Genomic DNA, 19,522 nt, shown 5'->3' on the forward strand with positions numbered 1-19,522 from the left:
CCTGTGCTACCAGCAGCAGTAGCCCCTGGGAACTTTCTAGAAAAACAGATTCAGGATTCACTCCAGAACTGCTGAATTAGAATTTGTATTTTCTGTGCACTTTAAATTGGAGAAACAGAGATGAGCTGTTCCAAGAGTCATCCAAAACGTGTGATAATAGACAGCTGAAGTCACCCAGGCCCTTCACAGGGGAGTCCCCCCTTCCACTAGCAAGTAAATCCTTAATCTGAGATGCTGCCAGATTGAGATGTTCACTGATTTGAATATTTCTTTTGTTCCTTCTATGGTCCATAGCATTGGATTAATACAAAGTGATATGGTTCCAAAAAATTAAACACAAGGAAAAGAAAGCACGAAGAATGTGTTACTATGAATTAAGCTGAGCAGGTGGAATGCAGTGTAACGATAATGAGTGGGGAAAGCTGCCTTAAAAATAAACAGCTACCGTGTTTCCCCGAAAATAAGACCTAGCGGGACAATCAGCTCTAATGTGTCTTTTGGAGCAAAAATTAATATAAGATCCAGTCTTATTTTACTATAATATTATACCCGTTCTTTAATATAATATAATTAATATAATACTGGGTTTTATATTAATTTTTGCTCCAAATGATGCATTAAAGCTGATTGTCTGGCTAGGTCTTATTTTCAGGGAAACAGGGTAACACTGAGCACTTAAAATGTGCCAGGCATTTTACAGTGTTTTACGTGGATTACTTTATTTAAATTTCACCATAAACTTAAGAAGTAGCTGCTATCCCTATCTTGCTGTGCAAGAGGAGAAAAGTTTTGAAATGGTCATAATATAATCAATCACGAAATTGTGCATTAGTTCCACAACTGTACATTTTTGTTACGTATTGATAAACGTCTATTGAATGGATGTGTGCGCAAATTCGCGAACCTTATTTCAGAATTAGCTTCCGAAGGTGCGGGATCAGCGCAGAAGAAACAACAGGAATAACGCTAAGTTAAATTCAACTACTGCCTAAAGCTTTCATTTTGAGATAAAAGGGAGAAAAATAAAGGACTGGAAGTGCAAGACACCCAATAGCTCGTATCTGCATGTTACTGTATAAAGAAAGACTCAGGCTGTTCTCTAATAGATGGAAGATGAAACCAGAAAGCATGTGGTCAAATGCCTGATACTTCCCCTATCCCAGCCCCGCAAAACGCGAATCTCAACACTTTTCAGTTAAGAGACTCCCAGGTACAGAGCAATGGGGACTAACGGATCGTCAGTCTCCAGAACCGCACACCCACTCCGCTGCTCCCGCCCCGCAAACGCGGGAGGGGGAGGAGCCGACGAACCGAAAGGGAAACGGCCGCGGGCCTCGGCGCTGCCATGGAGCCGCTGTGGAGGCTCTGGCTGCTTTACTGCTGGTGTTGCTGCGGCGGTGGCCGCGGAGCCGCTCCCGCTGACACCTTTACCCGGACTGGACCGCGGAGCCGCGAGCAACAGGCAGCCGCCTTCCGGGTACCGAGCACGAGTCTCCCCGTTTGTTTCCTTCTCGCCTTTTCCTGTCCCGAGTCTGGGCTGGGGCCGAGGGGTCACCGATTGCTTCCCCTCCGGGTGGTCCCCTTGCTCTCAGTTCTGACGCGTCTGGGGTTTCTGAACTGGGTTTACCCCAGCGAACTTTTCCCTCCCTTTCCCACGTGCCTGGGTCTTGCTCCCTCCCATGACTTTGCTAAGCAAAAGATTTGGTTTTGCAGTAAAGATTTGTCACTGTGGATTTATATGATGCGCCCAAACTAATTAATGGATCTGTCCGAAGTGTTCTTGATTGGAAGAAGCACCCCCTTTTAGCACAACCCCTTCTCACTGCTTCCAAAGCTGTCCCATTTCACAGTTACAGGAACCAACAATGAGCGGAAGAAACCTGTCATTTTTCTTCCGGAGGGAGGCGCTGATAACCGCTTTCTATAATCAGAATTTTATAAATAAAGCAGAGCCTGCACTGAGCAAGCTCAGAGAATCCTCCTGTTCAGTTATGATTTTCCTGAACTGTGGCTCCTTAGACTCATGTGCCACCTTACAAGTTCACCTCGTGGAGACTGATTGAGATAAAGGGGAAGCATTTCATTTATTTTCCATATTATTCTGAAGAGTCTTCATAATAATGTTTAGATTTTACCCCAGCATTAATACTCTGGAATAGACCAATCAGATGCGTGTCAATAAGGTTGATTGTGAGCTTTAAGACAAAATATTTATTAATGTCAAAAGGACATGTTTTTCCTAATTTTATAATCATAAAATAATATACTCAAGGTTTTTGGGCCTGTGTCTCCTTCCAAACAGGAATCTGATATGTCTTATTGTATATAACTCATTCAATAAGCACATTCAGTTAAAACAAAAGAAAACAAAAAATATGTAAAGATAATTATTTTTCACCAGATCTGTTTGAAGGCTGTTTTGATTTCTCAGCTCCCATTTTTCTAGTATGTGATGCATCTGTTTTTCAAACTCCTGCTCCTTTCAAAACTGCTAGTATGTTTTCTGTGTATTCCTCACAACTACATCTTTTCTTTCATCAATGAGGGTAAGGTTCATTTTAATATTTTATATGTATGACTTTAGGGACATTTACTATACAGTTGACCACTATTACGTCCTCCATTACTTTATGTTAAAAACATATGCTAACTGATCCTTTACCTATGTCGATTCTATCATGGGTTGTTAATATGATGGGGAGTCGGAGTTCACTACAGACTCACAGGTTGTGATGCTTCTATGAAATCTGCTCTAATGGCAAGAATTGAGGTAGACCAGGAAAATCACTTGAAAGAATAGTTCATTCCAGAAATGAAATGCAATGCTGTTTAAAATTTAAGTCATTTGAAACCACTATTGGGTGGACTTGATGTGTGTTCTGCTGTTATAGCAAAGAGGAAGTAAATATTCTTGGATATACTGATACTATTATTTTACTATGAAAACAATCTATGGTCTCTCTCTCTCTCTCTCTCTCTCTCTCTCTCTCTGTCTCCCCCCCCCCCCCCCCATCACAGGATCAGTGACTGAGAGCAAATGGGTGGAGGGTCAGGGAGAGCCATCTGACCGCAATGCAGCTCTGACCCTGAGTGAAGAAGAGAGGAAAGGAAGGTTGGGGGAAGTGTGCTAGACTGCTGTGCAGTCGGAGGAAGGGTGGGAGAGGCCATTAGGGACTCATTAATCAAAAAAACAGCTTTCAGGGGAGTGCCATATTTCCCCAAAAAGCCAGTCTGACTGCTTAGTCATTGGCTAGGTGCAGGCTGTGGGAACTGTGGCCTCCTTTGGTCTAATCCTGGTAATTCAGCATACAGAAGTTGGACTCCCTGTAGATGGAGGTCTGTGAGGCCCGTTCTCATGGCTGCCACACACTGTGCATGCTCAGTGTCCTACATTCTCAATGCCTTCCCTGGTTACTTCAGCTCACAAAGATGGCCAATCAAGACTTACAGAATAACTGAATCCTCTGAATTACTTGGCGGTAGCTGTCTCTGACTTATCTGTTACCTGCTTTGCATTTCAGTTCTATTCTTTGTATTTATACTTCTCCACTCCAAATTATGTTCAAATCTCTGATTCATCAAGATAAGGAAAAAAAATAAGATTATGATAAGTCCCAGTGATAACTTGCTTAAAAGTAGACTGCTTAAAGCTATTTATGGCATAAGGTATGTAAAATGTCATGCATGTATTTATTTAGCAACAGCTATTAATTAAGCATCTTTTGTATGCCAGGTGTGTGCTCGGTGTGGGGAACACAGTGATAAATGACAGACAGGCCTTGCCTTCATTTTGCTTATAGGTTTAAGAGGCAGACACACAATAAACAGATAAATGCATAAATAAATATAGAAGAACTAGAGTTGCAAACGTACCAAATCGTAGCCCCCTGAAGTTTTATTTATCCCACACAATTGGGTCGTATTATGACATTGAGGCATGTTCACATAAAAGACAGGCCTGAGATAAATTATCACAAAAGCTGAGGAATCTGTAAATAATGATCATATTTTCCCTCCAGATAGACTAACCAACCAGTCTTCCTGGACCACTTGCAGGGTTCTATCTCTTTCACAAAGCCTTGTAACTTAAATGAGATAGAGATTCTATAAAGCTCAAATAGAATCAGATTTATTTATTCATTATTTACTCATTCCTTTTTCATACTTCATTACTTAGTGCTGGGAAATACAAAGATAAAAAAGATACACTTTCAAACGTCATAATTGTTTAATTGCATGAGTGCCTGTTGGTGACAATTTCCACTAGTATCTAGTGCTTATTTGCGATTTATTTTATTTTTGCTACTGTGTTAAACAAACATATATTTAGTGCTCTCAGCATGCTTAGTGAAGAAGAATTACAAATGGATAAAACATACCTTTCCCAGCCTCTAAAATATACCTGGAATCAGATAGTAGTTTTAATACACAACACTTATAAATCTGATCTCATTATCTTATAGACCATTTCATTGTGATCTGCTGGAAATAAATCAAGCTTTGACTTTTACATCTGAAGAATATCTCCAAGTTAGCTATACACAAATTGCATTGGAAAGTTAACATAGGTGATATAAATTAGCTTTTTTCTTTTATTTTCTTTTAGGAAAGTCTTAATAGGCATCGATACTTGAATTCTTTTTCTCATAGTGAAAATTCCACTGCCGTCTATGGAATAAATCAGTTTTCATATTTATTTCCTGCAGAATTTAAAGGTATGGTATAATGGTGGTATTAGTTAATTGGCTTCCTCATTTCAACTTGTCTCCTTGATTTTTGAGGAATTGTTTAACTGTGAATCTAGAAAATTGAGTAATAGTTAGCATTTATTAAATACTTAAGTAAGTATCAAGCATGTACCAGGTGCTGGCAGGAAAATTAATTCATGGCCACTCTTCTAATTATCCCTTGAGAATTAAATATTATAGAGATAAGCATTTCCATGTGTCTGCAAGGGACACTGCCTCATTCCAGTTTTCCAGTGCCGTTTCTATTCAAGGCACCGTGGTTCCATGGGTTACCATAAACCATTACATTCATCTTTATTATCAACCTGGTTCTATCAAACAAGTCATCTTATGTGGCGGCTCCAGCACTATTGTATGAATTGTAATCTTTTCTAGCTTTCAGTGGGCTGCATTTCATGTATGGAAAAGCACATACAAAAATCACAGATGGCAGGCTTTACGAGAAAGCTACTGTTTCTGTTTGAAAAGTTCCTCCAAAAAAAACCCCAAGGGACCCTCCCTATCATATAATATTGTCTTTTTATTTAATGTTTCTACTCAGCTACTTATTTAAGAAGCAAAACTTCCAGATTCCCCAAATACTCAGCGGCGGTGCAAATGTCCATCTCTGACGTGTCTTTGCCTTTAAGATTTGACTGGAGAGATAAGCAAGTCGTAACGCAAGTGAGAAACCAGCAGACAGTAAGTTTTAGGATTTTTTTCTTTTTAAATCATCTTAGCATGGGAAATCACCTTTGAGGTCAATTGCAATCAAACTTATAATGGAAACCACAATTTCTCTAGGTAAAATCACATCCCAATCATTCAAAATATGGCAATAAGAGGAGAATCTCTGTTGGAATGAGGGGCAGGTGTCTAAGTCCGTCTTATATTCTGAGATAAACCTTCCTTGGTGTGTTCTGTCTCTAATTACCATCACCACCAGCACACTGCCTCAGGGGTGCTTCCCAGTAGCTGTCTCACAGTTACCAAAGCTTCTGTAGAACAGCAGATGGAAGGCTGGAGAAGGTAAACTTGACTACTAAATGCTTAAGTCATTTAAAAGGGAAACTGAAAAAATAACATGATTCCAGACACATTTATGGACAGTGTTTCCTGCTTCTCAGGCCTCATCCCTTTAGCTCCACAGTAAACCTTAATCCCTACAGGATCATACACTTTATCTATGACCCTTAGAAATTCAATCAGTTTTGCTATAATGAGACATAAGTTTTCCTAAATATGACCACCTGTGTAAAACCATGAGGTGAAAACGAAGAGATTATGGGAGAATGAGGTTAAGGCACAGCGTTTAAAAACTTAGTGACACATTTGAAAAAAGATAGAAAGTAATAAAAGTAGCAGCATAGTTTTCCAAGTGTTAAATGACTAAGAAATATATAAGTACTGCAATAAGTACAGCAGTTTACCTGAAAAAGACCCAAAGTGTGCCTGTGGGAGTGGAAATTGACAGGGCTGCAGCTTGCGTGTTATTGTGATGGAGAGAAGGTTCTCTGAAATCAGATGTAGGTGGGTGTTCTCATAGCACGCAGTGAACCAATGTAGCTGGTAGACATTTGAGGGGGGTGGGTATCTGCTTTGCTGATATTCCCTGGCTCTCTGCATTCCCATCATCGGCATAGGAAATGTCAGCTGATGAAGGAAAGCCAATCCCCTAACCACATGCGTATAGTCTCAATTTGTCTGCACAGAAACCTCAACAGGTCATTCAACCTCCCCTTGTATGGCAAGTATTTTTTTAATAATTTGTTTTTTCAATTACAGTTGACACACAAAGTTATATTAGTCTCAGGTGTACAATTCAGTGATTACACATTTATATAACTTATGAAGTGATCACCCCGATAACTCTAGTACCCACCTACTATAGAAAGTATTTTGGACCCAGCTATTTCTCAGTCACCATTTATTTAGGATAATCCTTTTTCATTTCTCAGATTCTATATTGTTGTGAACCAAAGCATTTGCTTTATTATTTCATTCATAATCAAGTATGAAATGGTCTGAAATCCAATCCTTCCAAGCGTGTCCACATTGTGTTAAAGGAGAACTTGTAATTAGGAATCTTTAATTAAAAGAGTATACTAGAGAGAAAATTTTGAGCAGGAACTGCCCTCCTTGGGAAACCAAAGGTAGGTAAACTAAAGCTAGCTATAGGTACGGTGTTGGCAACCTGTATTCACATTTATCAAGGGGTGGAGATTCTGCAGTAGAGTCCCTTAGTGAATATTTTACTATAATATGGGCACTGCAGATCTAGATATAAATAAGGCCACTTAAAACCATAAAGTTGCTCAAAACTTCACTCTGTAAAGACAGCTACTTGTTCTTCCTTCCTTTGCCAACTCTGCAGTATATGGTCCTATGACTAAGTCAGGTCTACCCAGTTCTAAATCCTACGCTCACCTCTGCCTTTTCCATCTCTCTTGTGTCTTATCCTTGATTTCCATGTCTTCCATCTCCTCCCTTTCTTTCAAGAGTAACTCTTTTATTCTTCTGTTCTAGTTTGTCCAATAAAAGCAAGTTAATAGATCCAGACTCAGGAAGATTTCCAGCCAATATTTGAATGAAGAATGACTCATATGGGTTTCTATCAGTAGGAGATTTCACGTGTATTCACAACATGCACATGCTGGCATCTTGATAGCCTAAAAAGTAATTCATTCAGCTTCTGTGTCCATCAAATAATGAGTACAAAATATATGACATATATCCATGACCCACCTCACCCCATCACTGCTTCCATCCTTGGGGCAGAGATGGCGGATGACACAGAAGCGGCTTCGGGAGAAACAAGAGGGATGGGAGAATGGGGTGGGAGCTGGTACACTTCTTAGAAACTGAAGTCATCTGTTCAATGAACTGACTAGTCTTTTAAAACTGCATCACTCTAGGTTTGTATCAGTCTCTAAAATTCACTGTTATCTTGCATTGTCTAATTTACAATAGTGATAGTACCAATTTACCTTTAATTATTTGATTTTGACACTTAAAAGAAAATTGCGGTTTTCTTTTCTTTTTTTCAATTTGGAGATTGAAAAGATGGGCATCTGTATTTTGTAGGTCCTCCAGATTTTGCTCACTTGGTTGATTTGATAACTTGTGATATTGAAAAATGTTGGTAAACTTGATTTGAACATTATCTGATGGTAAATACCATTTTGTTTCTGTTTATAAACAGTGTGGAGGATGCTGGGCCTTCAGTGTGGTAGGTGTGGTGGAATCAGCATATGCAATAAAAGGGAAGCCTCTGGAAGATCTGAGTGTACAGCAGGTCATTGATTGTTCATATAATAATTACGGCTGCAATGGAGGGTCTACCCTCAATGCTTTGAACTGGCTAAATAAGGTGACTAGTTTCTCAGCCTTTTAAACTCTTTACGTCCTCTTTTGCTCATTTAATGTGCATTCAGAATTCTAACAGTTTACTCTCATTTACTAAATAATGTTTTTCAGTTTAGAAATTTATATGATGAAAGCTTGAATTAATCAGAAGAGTTGAAAATGAATTGCTTCTAGGCATGTCAGTCAGCATGCTCAAAGTGTGAAAAAAATCTTACCTGAGATCTGTTTTCCGAAAAAGATTTATGTTTATTTTTTAACATTTCTTAATAGGCCAACGATGCTTTTATTTTTGCAGATACATGTCACATAGTGACCCAGAAAGATGAGAATATATTATTATCCATTTCCATAGAATTTCTGCATATTAAGGTGAAAAGGGACATTAGAGGTCAGCTAATTTAGTAGCTCTTTTTTTATAGATGAAGAGATGAGACCTGAGAGGTAAGATCGTAGTGCCAGATCGGTAACTGAGCCAGAATTGCACCTCAAGTCCTCTGCCTCCCGGTGGAGGGCTTACCCAGTAGTACACCAGTGTCCCTCAGCGTTCTAAGGATACTCTCTGACATTGTCCTACATCCAGCATCAGTTGTGGGAAACCAGCCAATGAGGGCGCTATTACGTTTTGTAAAAGGTTTTCAAGCTAAGTTCCCCAAACTCAAATATCCTTCCCTTATTAATTTGCTGGATTTGAGTCACTGAATGTCAGAAGCTTTTCTGTATAATAGGCAGTTATGAATTCTGTGTCCTCTCCCTTCCACATACTCAACATTCAGAAAAGAAGTCGGTACAGACGGCTATACAATACGTAACATATGCCAGATGAACAGCACAGAGAGAAGTGGATAGAAAGAACACTTGACCTAACCATTGCCTGTGTATAACCCACTGTGCTGAATGAGTCTCAAAGACTTCCTAATACAGAACTAGACACTTTGAAGGAAAATGGGCTGCCCTATTGTACTCTCAAGAGCAAGATAAGACTTTACTATTAGATTGCAAGGGTTCTAGGGAAGGAAGGTACAGGAAAAACAAGAGTAAAGGAGAAGTAAAAATACTGACTCTCCCTAGGATGTTCATAACAAATACCTAAAGATTGAATTTAAGATCTTAAGGTGACCCAATGAATAGCCACATGATAACAGTGTGGCCAAGCTGAATCTTATTTTGACACATTGCAGCAAATTCTATTTGATTTTTAAAAACAACTGCGTGACAGAGAACACTTTGGGTGATTATTTTCTTTTAGACGCAAGTAAAACTGGTGAGAGATTCAGAATACCCATTTAAAGCACAGAGTGGCCTGTGCCATTATTTTTCTGATACACAGTCTGGATTTTCAATCAAAGGTTATTCTGCTCATGACTTCAGGTAAATGTCTTACTGTACTGTGTTTTTCTCCCTATTTCTTAATTTATGATCTATTGACTGTTCAGAATTAATAACTTGATTGAAATTATTACTGCATATTTGTAATTGTTTTAAAACCTATTTTCTTCTAGAGAAACAAATTGCCAGTCACCGTGGAGTGCTATGAATGTTGTTCCTTAAATATGCTCTACTTATTTTTTCATGTGTCATTATACTAGTGATAACGTTAAATTAACACATTTAAATCCAGTTAAAGCTATACTTTATATTTACCACCTTCCTCTTGCCAAATTTAGGTATTATAGTTACCATTAGTATATTTCCATCTTCAATCTTCCTTCTGAATCAATCGAAAATTGCTTTGTATAGACGCTCTAGTTAATATTAAGCAGTCTACTTACCAAGAAGCATTTTTGAACACGCTCTATGGTCCTTGCATTTTCAAGCCATCAACTACAAGAAAAACAAACGGAAACGTTCACTTTAGAAACTAGTAGGCGTGTATTACTGGAGATAGATTATGTTGCGCACAATGGGACAGAGACAGGTAGGCTGAGGAAGAGAACTTGTGTTAGAACTTGAAGGCTAAGATGATTTTGGACAGGTTCAGAGGAAAAGAATCATTATAAAATGCTTTCAAATCCCGTAAAAATCTCAAAGCCGGCTAGAGAACCCTTGTGACCATTTGACAGAGTGCAGAATAGGTATTCAGGACTGATAAAGACAGAGGAAGACTCAACCAAAATGTGGCTTTATTTAAAAAAAACACACGTGTATTTGTGTGTGGGTATGTGTGTGTGCACGCGCGCATAAAGGGAGCTTTGCAGTCTTTTGAAACAGAACACAGAGAAATTAAATTAAGTTTGGATGAGGTGACAAACTGCCCTATAACTTATTGGTACTAAGTATAAAAGAATCTCTTCATCCACATAGTGTCTACCTATGGGATCTGAAGGGAATCAAGGGATCTGAAGGGAATCAAAGACCCTTGAACAAAACAAGACCCCTCTAAATAAGCATAAGTGTAGCTGAGGATTGGCAGATTGTCAACAAAGCCCCTGGCCCCCAACAAGGGTTCTCGGGGTGACCCTAGGAACTATACACCAGAAAGTTTCAATTCCACAGACAGAAGAGTAGACAGGAGCTATAGTAAAATATGCCTGGTCACTGTGTTCAACATCTTTGAGGGTAAAGGTAACACACTTTCTAAAATGAGAAAGTGTGCCTCTATACGCTCTTAGTTCCTAGAGAGTATAAGTGAAGCATGTGTACAAGAAGGAACTCGATTTTCAAAATGTCACTAAAAAGGGATTCAGCGAATCCCTTGCCATGTATTGAACAAGTTAGGAAGAAACAAAATAACAGGCAAAGTGAGAGAGAGAGAGAGAGAGAGAGAGAGAGAGAGAGAGAGAGAGAGAGAGAGAGAATATGCAAGGGTCACTGGCATTGGGCCTGAAAGGATTTATCCAACCCTTTGATTAAAAAGGAAGCAGTCCCTATAAAAATCTCTACGTTTACACTGAACATTAAACACTGATAATATAATGCTATGCTAACTGTGATAGACTGTGCAAGAAGACCTTTCTTTGATTTAGTCATTCATTCATTCATTCAAATATTTACTGAACACTGTTTTAGGTTCTGGGGATTCAGCAGTGAACAAAACAGAAAAAAAAAGCCCTTTCCTCAACACTGTATTTTAGTGATAGAGATAGGCAACAAACAAAACAAATGAAAATATGTATGATTATATATTATTAGATATAATAATTTCTAAAGAGGACAAGATTAAACCATGGGAGGAAGAGAAAACATCAGGGTAAAGGGAGGGGAGTCTAAAGTCTTAGGTTGGGGCTCATTGAAAAGATGACATTTCAGTAAACACCTAAAGAAGTGTGAGAACTTAGCCATGCAGATGGCTGAGGAAATACTATTGCAAGCAGAAGGAACTGTAAGTGCAAAGGCCCTGAGACAGAAACATGTCTGGCATACTTAAAGAACAATGAGGAAGCTAATGTGACTATAGTGGAGAGAAGATGGAGTAGACTAGTGAGAGATGAGGTAAGAAAAGTTATTAGGTAATTACCTTAGAACAGAGTGTTAGAAGAATGGTCCTAGACATTTTATCATAATAAAATGATAAAAAGAATGGAATTACCATTAATTGAGACATGAAAGTCTAAAGAACAGATTTAGGAGGGAATATCAAGAATTCATTTGGGATATGTAGGAAGTGATCCAGGAAGCACTGGTAAGGGAATAAGGAAACGAGACAAAACAGGGAAAGTAGGGGTTTCCTTATTAAGCAAATTAGTACTGAGGGTAAGCTGGAAGTCTTGGGGCCAAGGTAAAATTTGCATTTCAGAGTTATTGATCCAAGTTGATTTTCATCACCTCCCATGATTTATGAGTTCAGGGTGCAGCTGGGATAGAAGAGGGAGTGGACTTCATTGCCTGGCTCTTTGAGACAGAAGGACCTCAGGCAAAGAGTTTGAGTCTCCCTGTTGGAAGCCTGGCTGATTGCATCCACTGATAAGAGCCAAGGATGTGGGAAGTTCTTCCACAGCATCTGCCATAACCAGGCATTGGTCCAGGCCCCTGGCACTTAAACATCACCACTTCCGTCTGAAATGCCTGCGACTCAGGGAAGATCACACAGCCAGTAAAGCCAGATTAGAATGCCTGTCTGTCCAACTTTGAAGCCCATACTTTTCCCTTTACTTCTATTTTTAAGGCCGTGAGCTCTTAGTTTTTTAGTGTTTTCCCACAATTTCAGCCCAGGGCACAGCTTACTGCCAAAAATTCCATAAAATCTTGTGCAGAACTTCAAAAGACCTAAAAAAAATCATTGAGTCATAACATCATCTAGTCAAAGTAAAATGACCAGTCAGACCCAGGCTTTTTCATGTAGTGTTTTGCTTATCAGATCCCAAGAAAGACATTTCACAACTCAGAATCTGAGCTTGATTATTTAAATAAAAACGGAAGGAACCCACTACATATAACAATGGACCGAAAAACCAGAGCACAATATATCACACTGAATTTTAGGGAAGATGAGATGGAAAGCTACATACTCTTCAAGGGTCTCTAATAGATAAGACTGGCCTTCATCACCAAATCTTTATGACAGTAAAATTTGGGAAAATTCTTTAAAGACTATAGGATTTGTATCTTACTGATCTGTTAAATGAAGAGTAAGACCATGGAACAAGGCTTAATAATATATCCATTATCAACAATGTATATTTTCATAGTACTATATTGGGGTAATTATGGGAATAAAGATGCTGTTTGGAGTATACTTGAACTTAATTAAAAGCCAACACCTTTCTAATAGACAAGTGAAAACAATGGTGTTAGTTCTGGGGCTAAATGGACTATTTGCCTGCCTATGGCATGTCCTCCTATTTCATAGTTTCCAGTATCTTTGATATCTTTTCTTTCGCTCTGCCTTAAAGGATGGATTATTTCCAAATTGTTTCTTTGATTCTACAATGTTAATTACCTTTTGCATTCTAAAAAATATTTCTCCTTCTTGATCGTTCTCCTTCCATCATGATGTCCCTATGACTGGATGTTTGAAGTCTTGTATTTACAGTATATCTTTGTTATCTTACAAAAGGTGAAGACACTGTGTTCTGATTAATACAGAGATTATCATGTTTGTCACATTGGATTACAAAATATTTTTAATTGAATACAATAAAATATATATTATACACTAAAACCTAGACTGAGCAAAATGAGTTTATTAGGTAACTTGGAAATGAGGGAAGGAAACAATGTTTATTATAAGCATAGAGAGTAATTTATGTGTTAGGCATGCTACAAAATTTATACCTATAAATTTTATTCTTATATTGATTTGGCAAGGTAGGCGGAATGACTCCAGCATACGGCTGGAATTTAAACCCTGGTATATAGAACTTCAAAGCCTATACCCTACCATGATGCCTTTTTAAGAATTATATAAATTTACTTATCTCAGGGTAATTTTAATGAATACTGATTATTATTACAGTAGCAAAAATTAGAAATGACTGCTCATAGATCCTCCAAAAGCAAATCTTCAAGCTAAAAAGTAACATAATTAAATATGTAAAATGAATGTGTAGTTTCTATGTCAGTAAATTCCACTGTTAATCCCAGTTTTTTCCTCATCTTGGAGAAAAATCCCCTTGATAAAAACTGATCTCCAGCTGATAAAGGATTATATACTCTTTCAAGCCACTAATCCACCCATGTCTTACTTCAGCAATAAACTACCAAATGCTATCTTCATGGTCTGAAATATCAGTAACTTGGTTTCAGTGTTCTTCACCCAGAAAGCTGACTTTTCAAAATGTAAATAATAGTTTACTCACATACTTCCAAAATTAATGAAGCCAAATTGTTGTGTAACATAAGACTTTTTCAATAGATGTCCATGTGTGAAAGAAATAACTGTCTTTTGAAGTCTTCACAATATAGTACCACTTCTCCTGGCATCTTATCATGTGTTCTATCATATAATTATATTTGCCACTTTTGGGTAAACTTTCCCTTTAATTTCTATATTTGACATTCACTAACATAAGTTGATCAGTCTCTTGATTTTTCACCTGGTGTGGCAGAGATATCTCCATGCATCCAGTCTTAGAGATGCCACTTTCCTTATGAGAAGAATCCCTATATTATAGCTGGATACTTTGCCAGCCAGCTGCAAAACTCTCTTCCCCATCTTCCTTGAATCTAGATTTAAGCATATGACTGAATTCTAGTCAATGAAATCCATGCAGATATATACAGAATGTGTGTTACTTCTGGGAAGTCTTTTCAACAGCAATATGGCATCTCTCCTTTCTACTTCCTGCTGTCTGAAATGTGTTCAAAGCCTGGAGCTCTAACAGCCATCTCGTACCATTAATTGACCTTGGGAATGGAAACCTCAAATGACAGAACAATAACAAAAAGAGCCTTGATTCCTGATACGCTGGAGGCCCATTGCAGTTCTAGACTGCCAATCTCCCAGATTTCTTTTACCCTCCATGGCTTAGGTCTTCTGTAATTGCAACCAAACCAACTCCTAACCATACAAAGATTAAAGAGGTCATTTTTATAAAATATTCTTACTTTAAAACACTAAACTCCTTAACGAAATATTTCCTCTTTTGGTAGTGACCAAGAAGACGAAATGGCAAAAGCACTTTTTACCTTTGGCCCTTTGGTAGGGATAGTAGATGCAGTGAGTTGGCAAGATTATCTGGGAGGCATAATACAGCATCATTGCTCTAGTGGAGAAGCAAATCATGCAGTTATCATAACTGGGTTTGATAAAACAGGTAAGTGCTGATAAGACTTGATTGATTACTTTCCAGCTTAAACTCTGAATGACAAATGATCTCCATCCTTTAAAATGTTGAAATTTGGTCCTCCTGTGTCTGAGTCCTCCTAAAACATTTACAACCTTTCAGTAGACTTCCAAATATAAATAAGCCATCATGTTTTCCCTATCAATTTTGGTGGATACCTTATTAAAATGATGACAATTCTTGATGTAAATAATGTACATTTTCCCTCTGGAATGTTTAAGATAATTGTTAAGAAAATTGTTAAGATAATTGTTAAGAAAATAGAAGTGCCTATAATTTGTCACACATATCTAGCAATTCTTTTTTTATCCTATTCCTAATTCTCTGAATATATGTATTTTCATGTTATGTCGGCCCTGTATTAAGTGAAATGAATTCAAACATATTTTCCATTCACTAAGTATGGCTCAAGTTTACTTAGCTAGCTTAAGTTAGCGTTCCATTACAGTTTTAATCGTTTCCTCAGAGCTACTACAGTGGTCAAGAAATAAACTTTAAATAAGCATACATTCACAGCAAACATGAGTTTTTCTGGGTCTGTTGTCATTTTGTGTTTTATAGGAAGTACTCCATATTGGATTGTGCGGAACTCATGGGGAAATTCTTGGGGAGTAGATGGCTATGCCTATGTTAAAATGGGAGGTAATATTTGCGGTGAGTCATGAATTTATGTTTAAAACTTCAGGCTAAATGTCAAGGAAGATGCTTTATATATAGTAAAAGTATATACCTGTTCAGTCCATTGTATGCTTCCAATGTACTCAAATCACTTTTACAGTAATAATTTTCATCCTTCAACCGATTGATAAAAATAATGTTTTAAAAAGAGATGCTATTGCACATATTCACACTTTAAAAAGGAAGAAAGACTATAGTAAAAGCAAATATAATAGTAAAACATTATAAGAGAAAATAATTTACCAAAGTTAAGTATTTCAAAAACCAGATAAACACTAAATTTAGGAGGCCGAAGTTCTCCACACCTCCTAGTTCTAAATTTACTTTTTATAACTGTATGAATTTTCCTTAATTTGTATACTATAATACTTGCCCAAGGATTATTAAGAATCACTTTTTCTTTGGATCAAAATATATAAACATGTATGAAAAGGAATTAGGATTGTTGATTTAATATGTCCCTTGTCATCTGCAAAATTCTTGTATAACACTCATGAATTGAGAGGCAAATGACAAACATGCTCTTTTATAGAAAAGTAATATTTTTTGTTAATTAACCACAAACCAAATTAAAATAGCTAGTTAAGTGTTTTAAACTGTATTCTAAAACTTATATCCAAACCTATATTCTAAAATTTTTGATCAGGAAAGTCAATATATTTTGTGACTCAAGTTAGAGCCCAACAAATTGCATATGAGAGTAATCATTTAAATTCTCATTACAATTATGTCCAATATATATACAACTTTTTAAAAAATTGTAAAACCCTCCACATTATGAGAGTTACAGAAGTTTGAGAGTTTGTATTTTGATTCAGTCAGTGGGTACTGTGTAATCATTCTATAAAGTAGAATCCATGAGAATTAATAGATGGCCTGTTCTATCACCCTAGTAAAATATTTTTCAAAAGTTATTTATAGGAAAGAGCTAACATCATAGAGATCTTTAAGCCAGAGCACTAGCAACCCAATCAGACTGATACATTTTGGGAGCTTTTACATTCTTAGAACATGCAGACAAATTACTTCTGCTGCTCGTTGAACCTCTGCTACTAAACATAAATTGTCTCTAACTGGGATACCTGGATCTGAGCTGAGGAGTGGCTGTTTTCCAAGCTCTAGCAGGAGAGTTGCAAGAACATAATTTGGACATTGGTTCATAATTGCCTCAGTTATGACTCTGTATGCCCCTCCCACCTTTCCCCGGCCCCCAGTGACTGAGGGTGATTTGGAATATTTTCTCCTCTGTTTCCCAATTTGATTCTCCAAGGGCCTGCCTGGTTAGTAATTATACAAGGATCCAAATCTGTCCTGAAAGTAACATACTTGATGATCACATTAGTTTTATGAGCAATGGTATAAGGCAGACAGCATTCCATGGCCCCAAGGGATTTCAAAAAATACGGCTAATTACAATGAAATCCTGTCTTCAAATGGACTATTTAATGCTTTCACCATCATATGGAGATAAATGTTTTTGTTTGTTAAGAAAGCATAGCACACTTGTAATTTATTGAATTTTTTGCTAGTTAAAGTTCAAATCTTAGAGTTTGAATTCTCAAATTGTATTTAAAATAATTCTATAAATTATTTTATCACCTCTAAGCAATGCATATGAGTGCAATAAAGATTTCAGATACATTCACTTAATAAGTTTATAAGTCACGTTGAAGCTTTTTTGTAATTTCTTGAAACAAAAATATTAGTCATCTATTCTAGTATCTGCTTTTGGAGTCACCTTGTTTATACTGACAGCTATCACCGTTAAATTATTTTTAGTAGATGCTAACTGTTTCTGAAACTAACTGGTTTATTATTTTAATTTGCTGTTTAAAAGGCATATAAAGAGGAAATAGACTCGTACTAATAATTTTCTTTTTTTCTTAGGTATTGCAGATTTTGTTTCTGCCGTATTTGTGTGATATATAGATCAGATCAAGAGAGAACTACAAAAAGGAAGGTTCATAATGACTTGTAGCATGGTCATGCTTCGTTCTCAGCATCACTCACCCACAAAAGGTTCTAGGGCCTAATAGTATTTCAACTAAGTTGTAGAATGTTCCCTTTGTATGGAAAGCTGGACAACCATAGTCAGTTGGAAGAACACCAGCACCATAGCCTGGGAGGAAATCCATGGGATAGTTTCCTACTCTGGGATGAAGATCAGATTAGGAGATAGTTTAGTTCTCTTCAATTTGAAGAGGCTATTATCTGGGTTTGTTTGATTATTGTTTTTGTTTGTTTGTTTGTTTTTATTTGTTTAATTTTAATGTCATATTTCAGATAGAATTAAAGAGGTGATAAGAATTTATTTTCCTTTGTGGGATATAATCACCGCTTAACTTACCCAAGTATACAAGAATAACCAACCTAAAATGATGTGTGCCCCTCACAATTATAATATTCACAGCCCTCTGAGGTGGAATTTCGTAAGGATTTTGAAATAACAATAACTTTACCTCAACAAATGGTGCTTACCTCGTGAACTGTAGCAATTGAGGGACAATGTATTTTCCAACATCTTCCCACTCTCTTTCTTACTCTTTACTGTGACACTCTTAAGTTTTCCTGGTGGTTTGACTTCCCTGGCTAAGAAGTCTCGTTACTTACTTTTCATTTCTATTATATAACCATTGATTTTGCTCTACGTAAGTTATCAACATCTAGCTTTCATCTTTCACCCATCGTTTGTAGGCACTGCCCCTTTCAAAGTCCAATCTCTTTAATCTAGGGTATCAGCTAGAATGTGAGTTTCCCAGCCTCTCTGTTTTCCCAGTTTTCTCCTCTTCTAACTATTTTCTTCTGCATCCATTTGACTTCCACTTGGTTTCTGGTTCTCGATGCCCATGTTCTCTCTTGCCTAAGTCGTCCTGTGTGGCTGTGTAAGAAACTCAGAGCATAAGAGCTCATCTGATTGAATATAAATACAGCCACATTAAATGAGTTATTATAAGAAGATCACGAAAGACTACATATGTAAGTAATTTCTTCTCTAAAATTCATGGTTGCTTTCAAATGTAAAATAACTTTAACAAAAATATTTTAAATGTAGCAGCAATCACTAAAAACAAATGAAGACATCCCATTTTTCCTCTCCCTTTGACCTTTATTTATTCATCCCCTTTATTAGAAAAAAGAAAATTAAAAAATGAAACATTATATATTTTTTTCTTACACCAACCAGAACAAATCTCAGAAGAATGTGTGTTGACTCAGATTTACAAATGTTCCAGGAAGACAAACATTGATATTTTAATTGGCTAATATTCTAATTATCTAAGTATGCCAAAATGGACCTATGTTTGTGTTTGTTTCCTGATTTCTATATAATGTAAATGCTTTTCTGATACTCTTTTTCAAATGTTAAAGAATTTTTAAGATTACACTGTCATGCGGGGAGTCATGCGGGGTCTCTGCTCCTGCTCCCTGCACAAGAACACAGGTGTCGTGCGTGGCGGCCTGCGGGGTCTCTACTCCCGCTCCCCATATAAGAACGCAGGATGTGGCTAGGCCCAAAAGGAACACCCACGGAGCCATAGGTAGGGAAGTCATACCAGTATGGTCTCACTGGAGGCTGGGTTCACTGGACATGCGACCTGCTGTCCGCTTTGCTGCCAACCGACTGATGACTCTCCTCCACTCTCCTCGACTCTCCGTAGCCGCAGGAGTTATATTAGTGGCCAACGGCTCAATGGTCACAGCTGACGGCCGAACAGCCGCAGCTGATGGCCATCCAATCACAGTTGATGGCTATTTACTACCTGAGCCAGCACCTTTCTATGTGAGGCCGAGAGCCTGGAAACTGCTTTCTGGGGCTCTGTCCCCACAACACCGTGATTCATACCTCTCAGCTGCTCTGGATTTTGATGACATTTATAATAAAACAACCTATAGTTGACTTTGTGTAAAGAAGATTCTGTCCATAGCGGATGGCTTATATTTTGTGAACACAGTGTCACTGTGCTTTGCATTCACACAAGGGTTTGCTCCGTTCCAAATCCATGTATTTAATTTTTGATTTTCTCCATA

The 19,522-nt window shown here is 37.5% G+C and overlaps 1 protein-coding gene across 1 annotated transcript; it reads left to right on the plus strand.

The window, feature by feature from the left end:
- Positions 1 to 1,291: 1,291 nt before the first annotated feature.
- Positions 1,292 to 17,804, plus strand: CTSO (cathepsin O). The gene is made up of 8 exons (XM_019733267.3): positions 1,292 to 1,477; positions 4,607 to 4,715; positions 5,290 to 5,429; positions 7,930 to 8,097; positions 9,340 to 9,461; positions 14,622 to 14,785; positions 15,377 to 15,469; positions 17,381 to 17,804. The coding sequence occupies exons 1-8, from the start codon at positions 1,346 to 1,348 to the stop codon at positions 17,413 to 17,415; spliced, it is 963 nt and encodes a 320-aa protein (XP_019588826.1). The 5' UTR covers positions 1,292 to 1,345; the 3' UTR covers positions 17,416 to 17,804.
- The last annotated feature ends 1,718 nt before the right edge of the window (positions 17,805 to 19,522 follow it).

The sequence above is a fragment of the Rhinolophus sinicus genome, chromosome 15, assembly GCF_057876585.1.
Source record: "Rhinolophus sinicus isolate RSI-liver-muscle chromosome 15, RSI-T2T, whole genome shotgun sequence".
Taxonomy (NCBI): domain Eukaryota; kingdom Metazoa; phylum Chordata; class Mammalia; order Chiroptera; family Rhinolophidae; genus Rhinolophus; species Rhinolophus sinicus.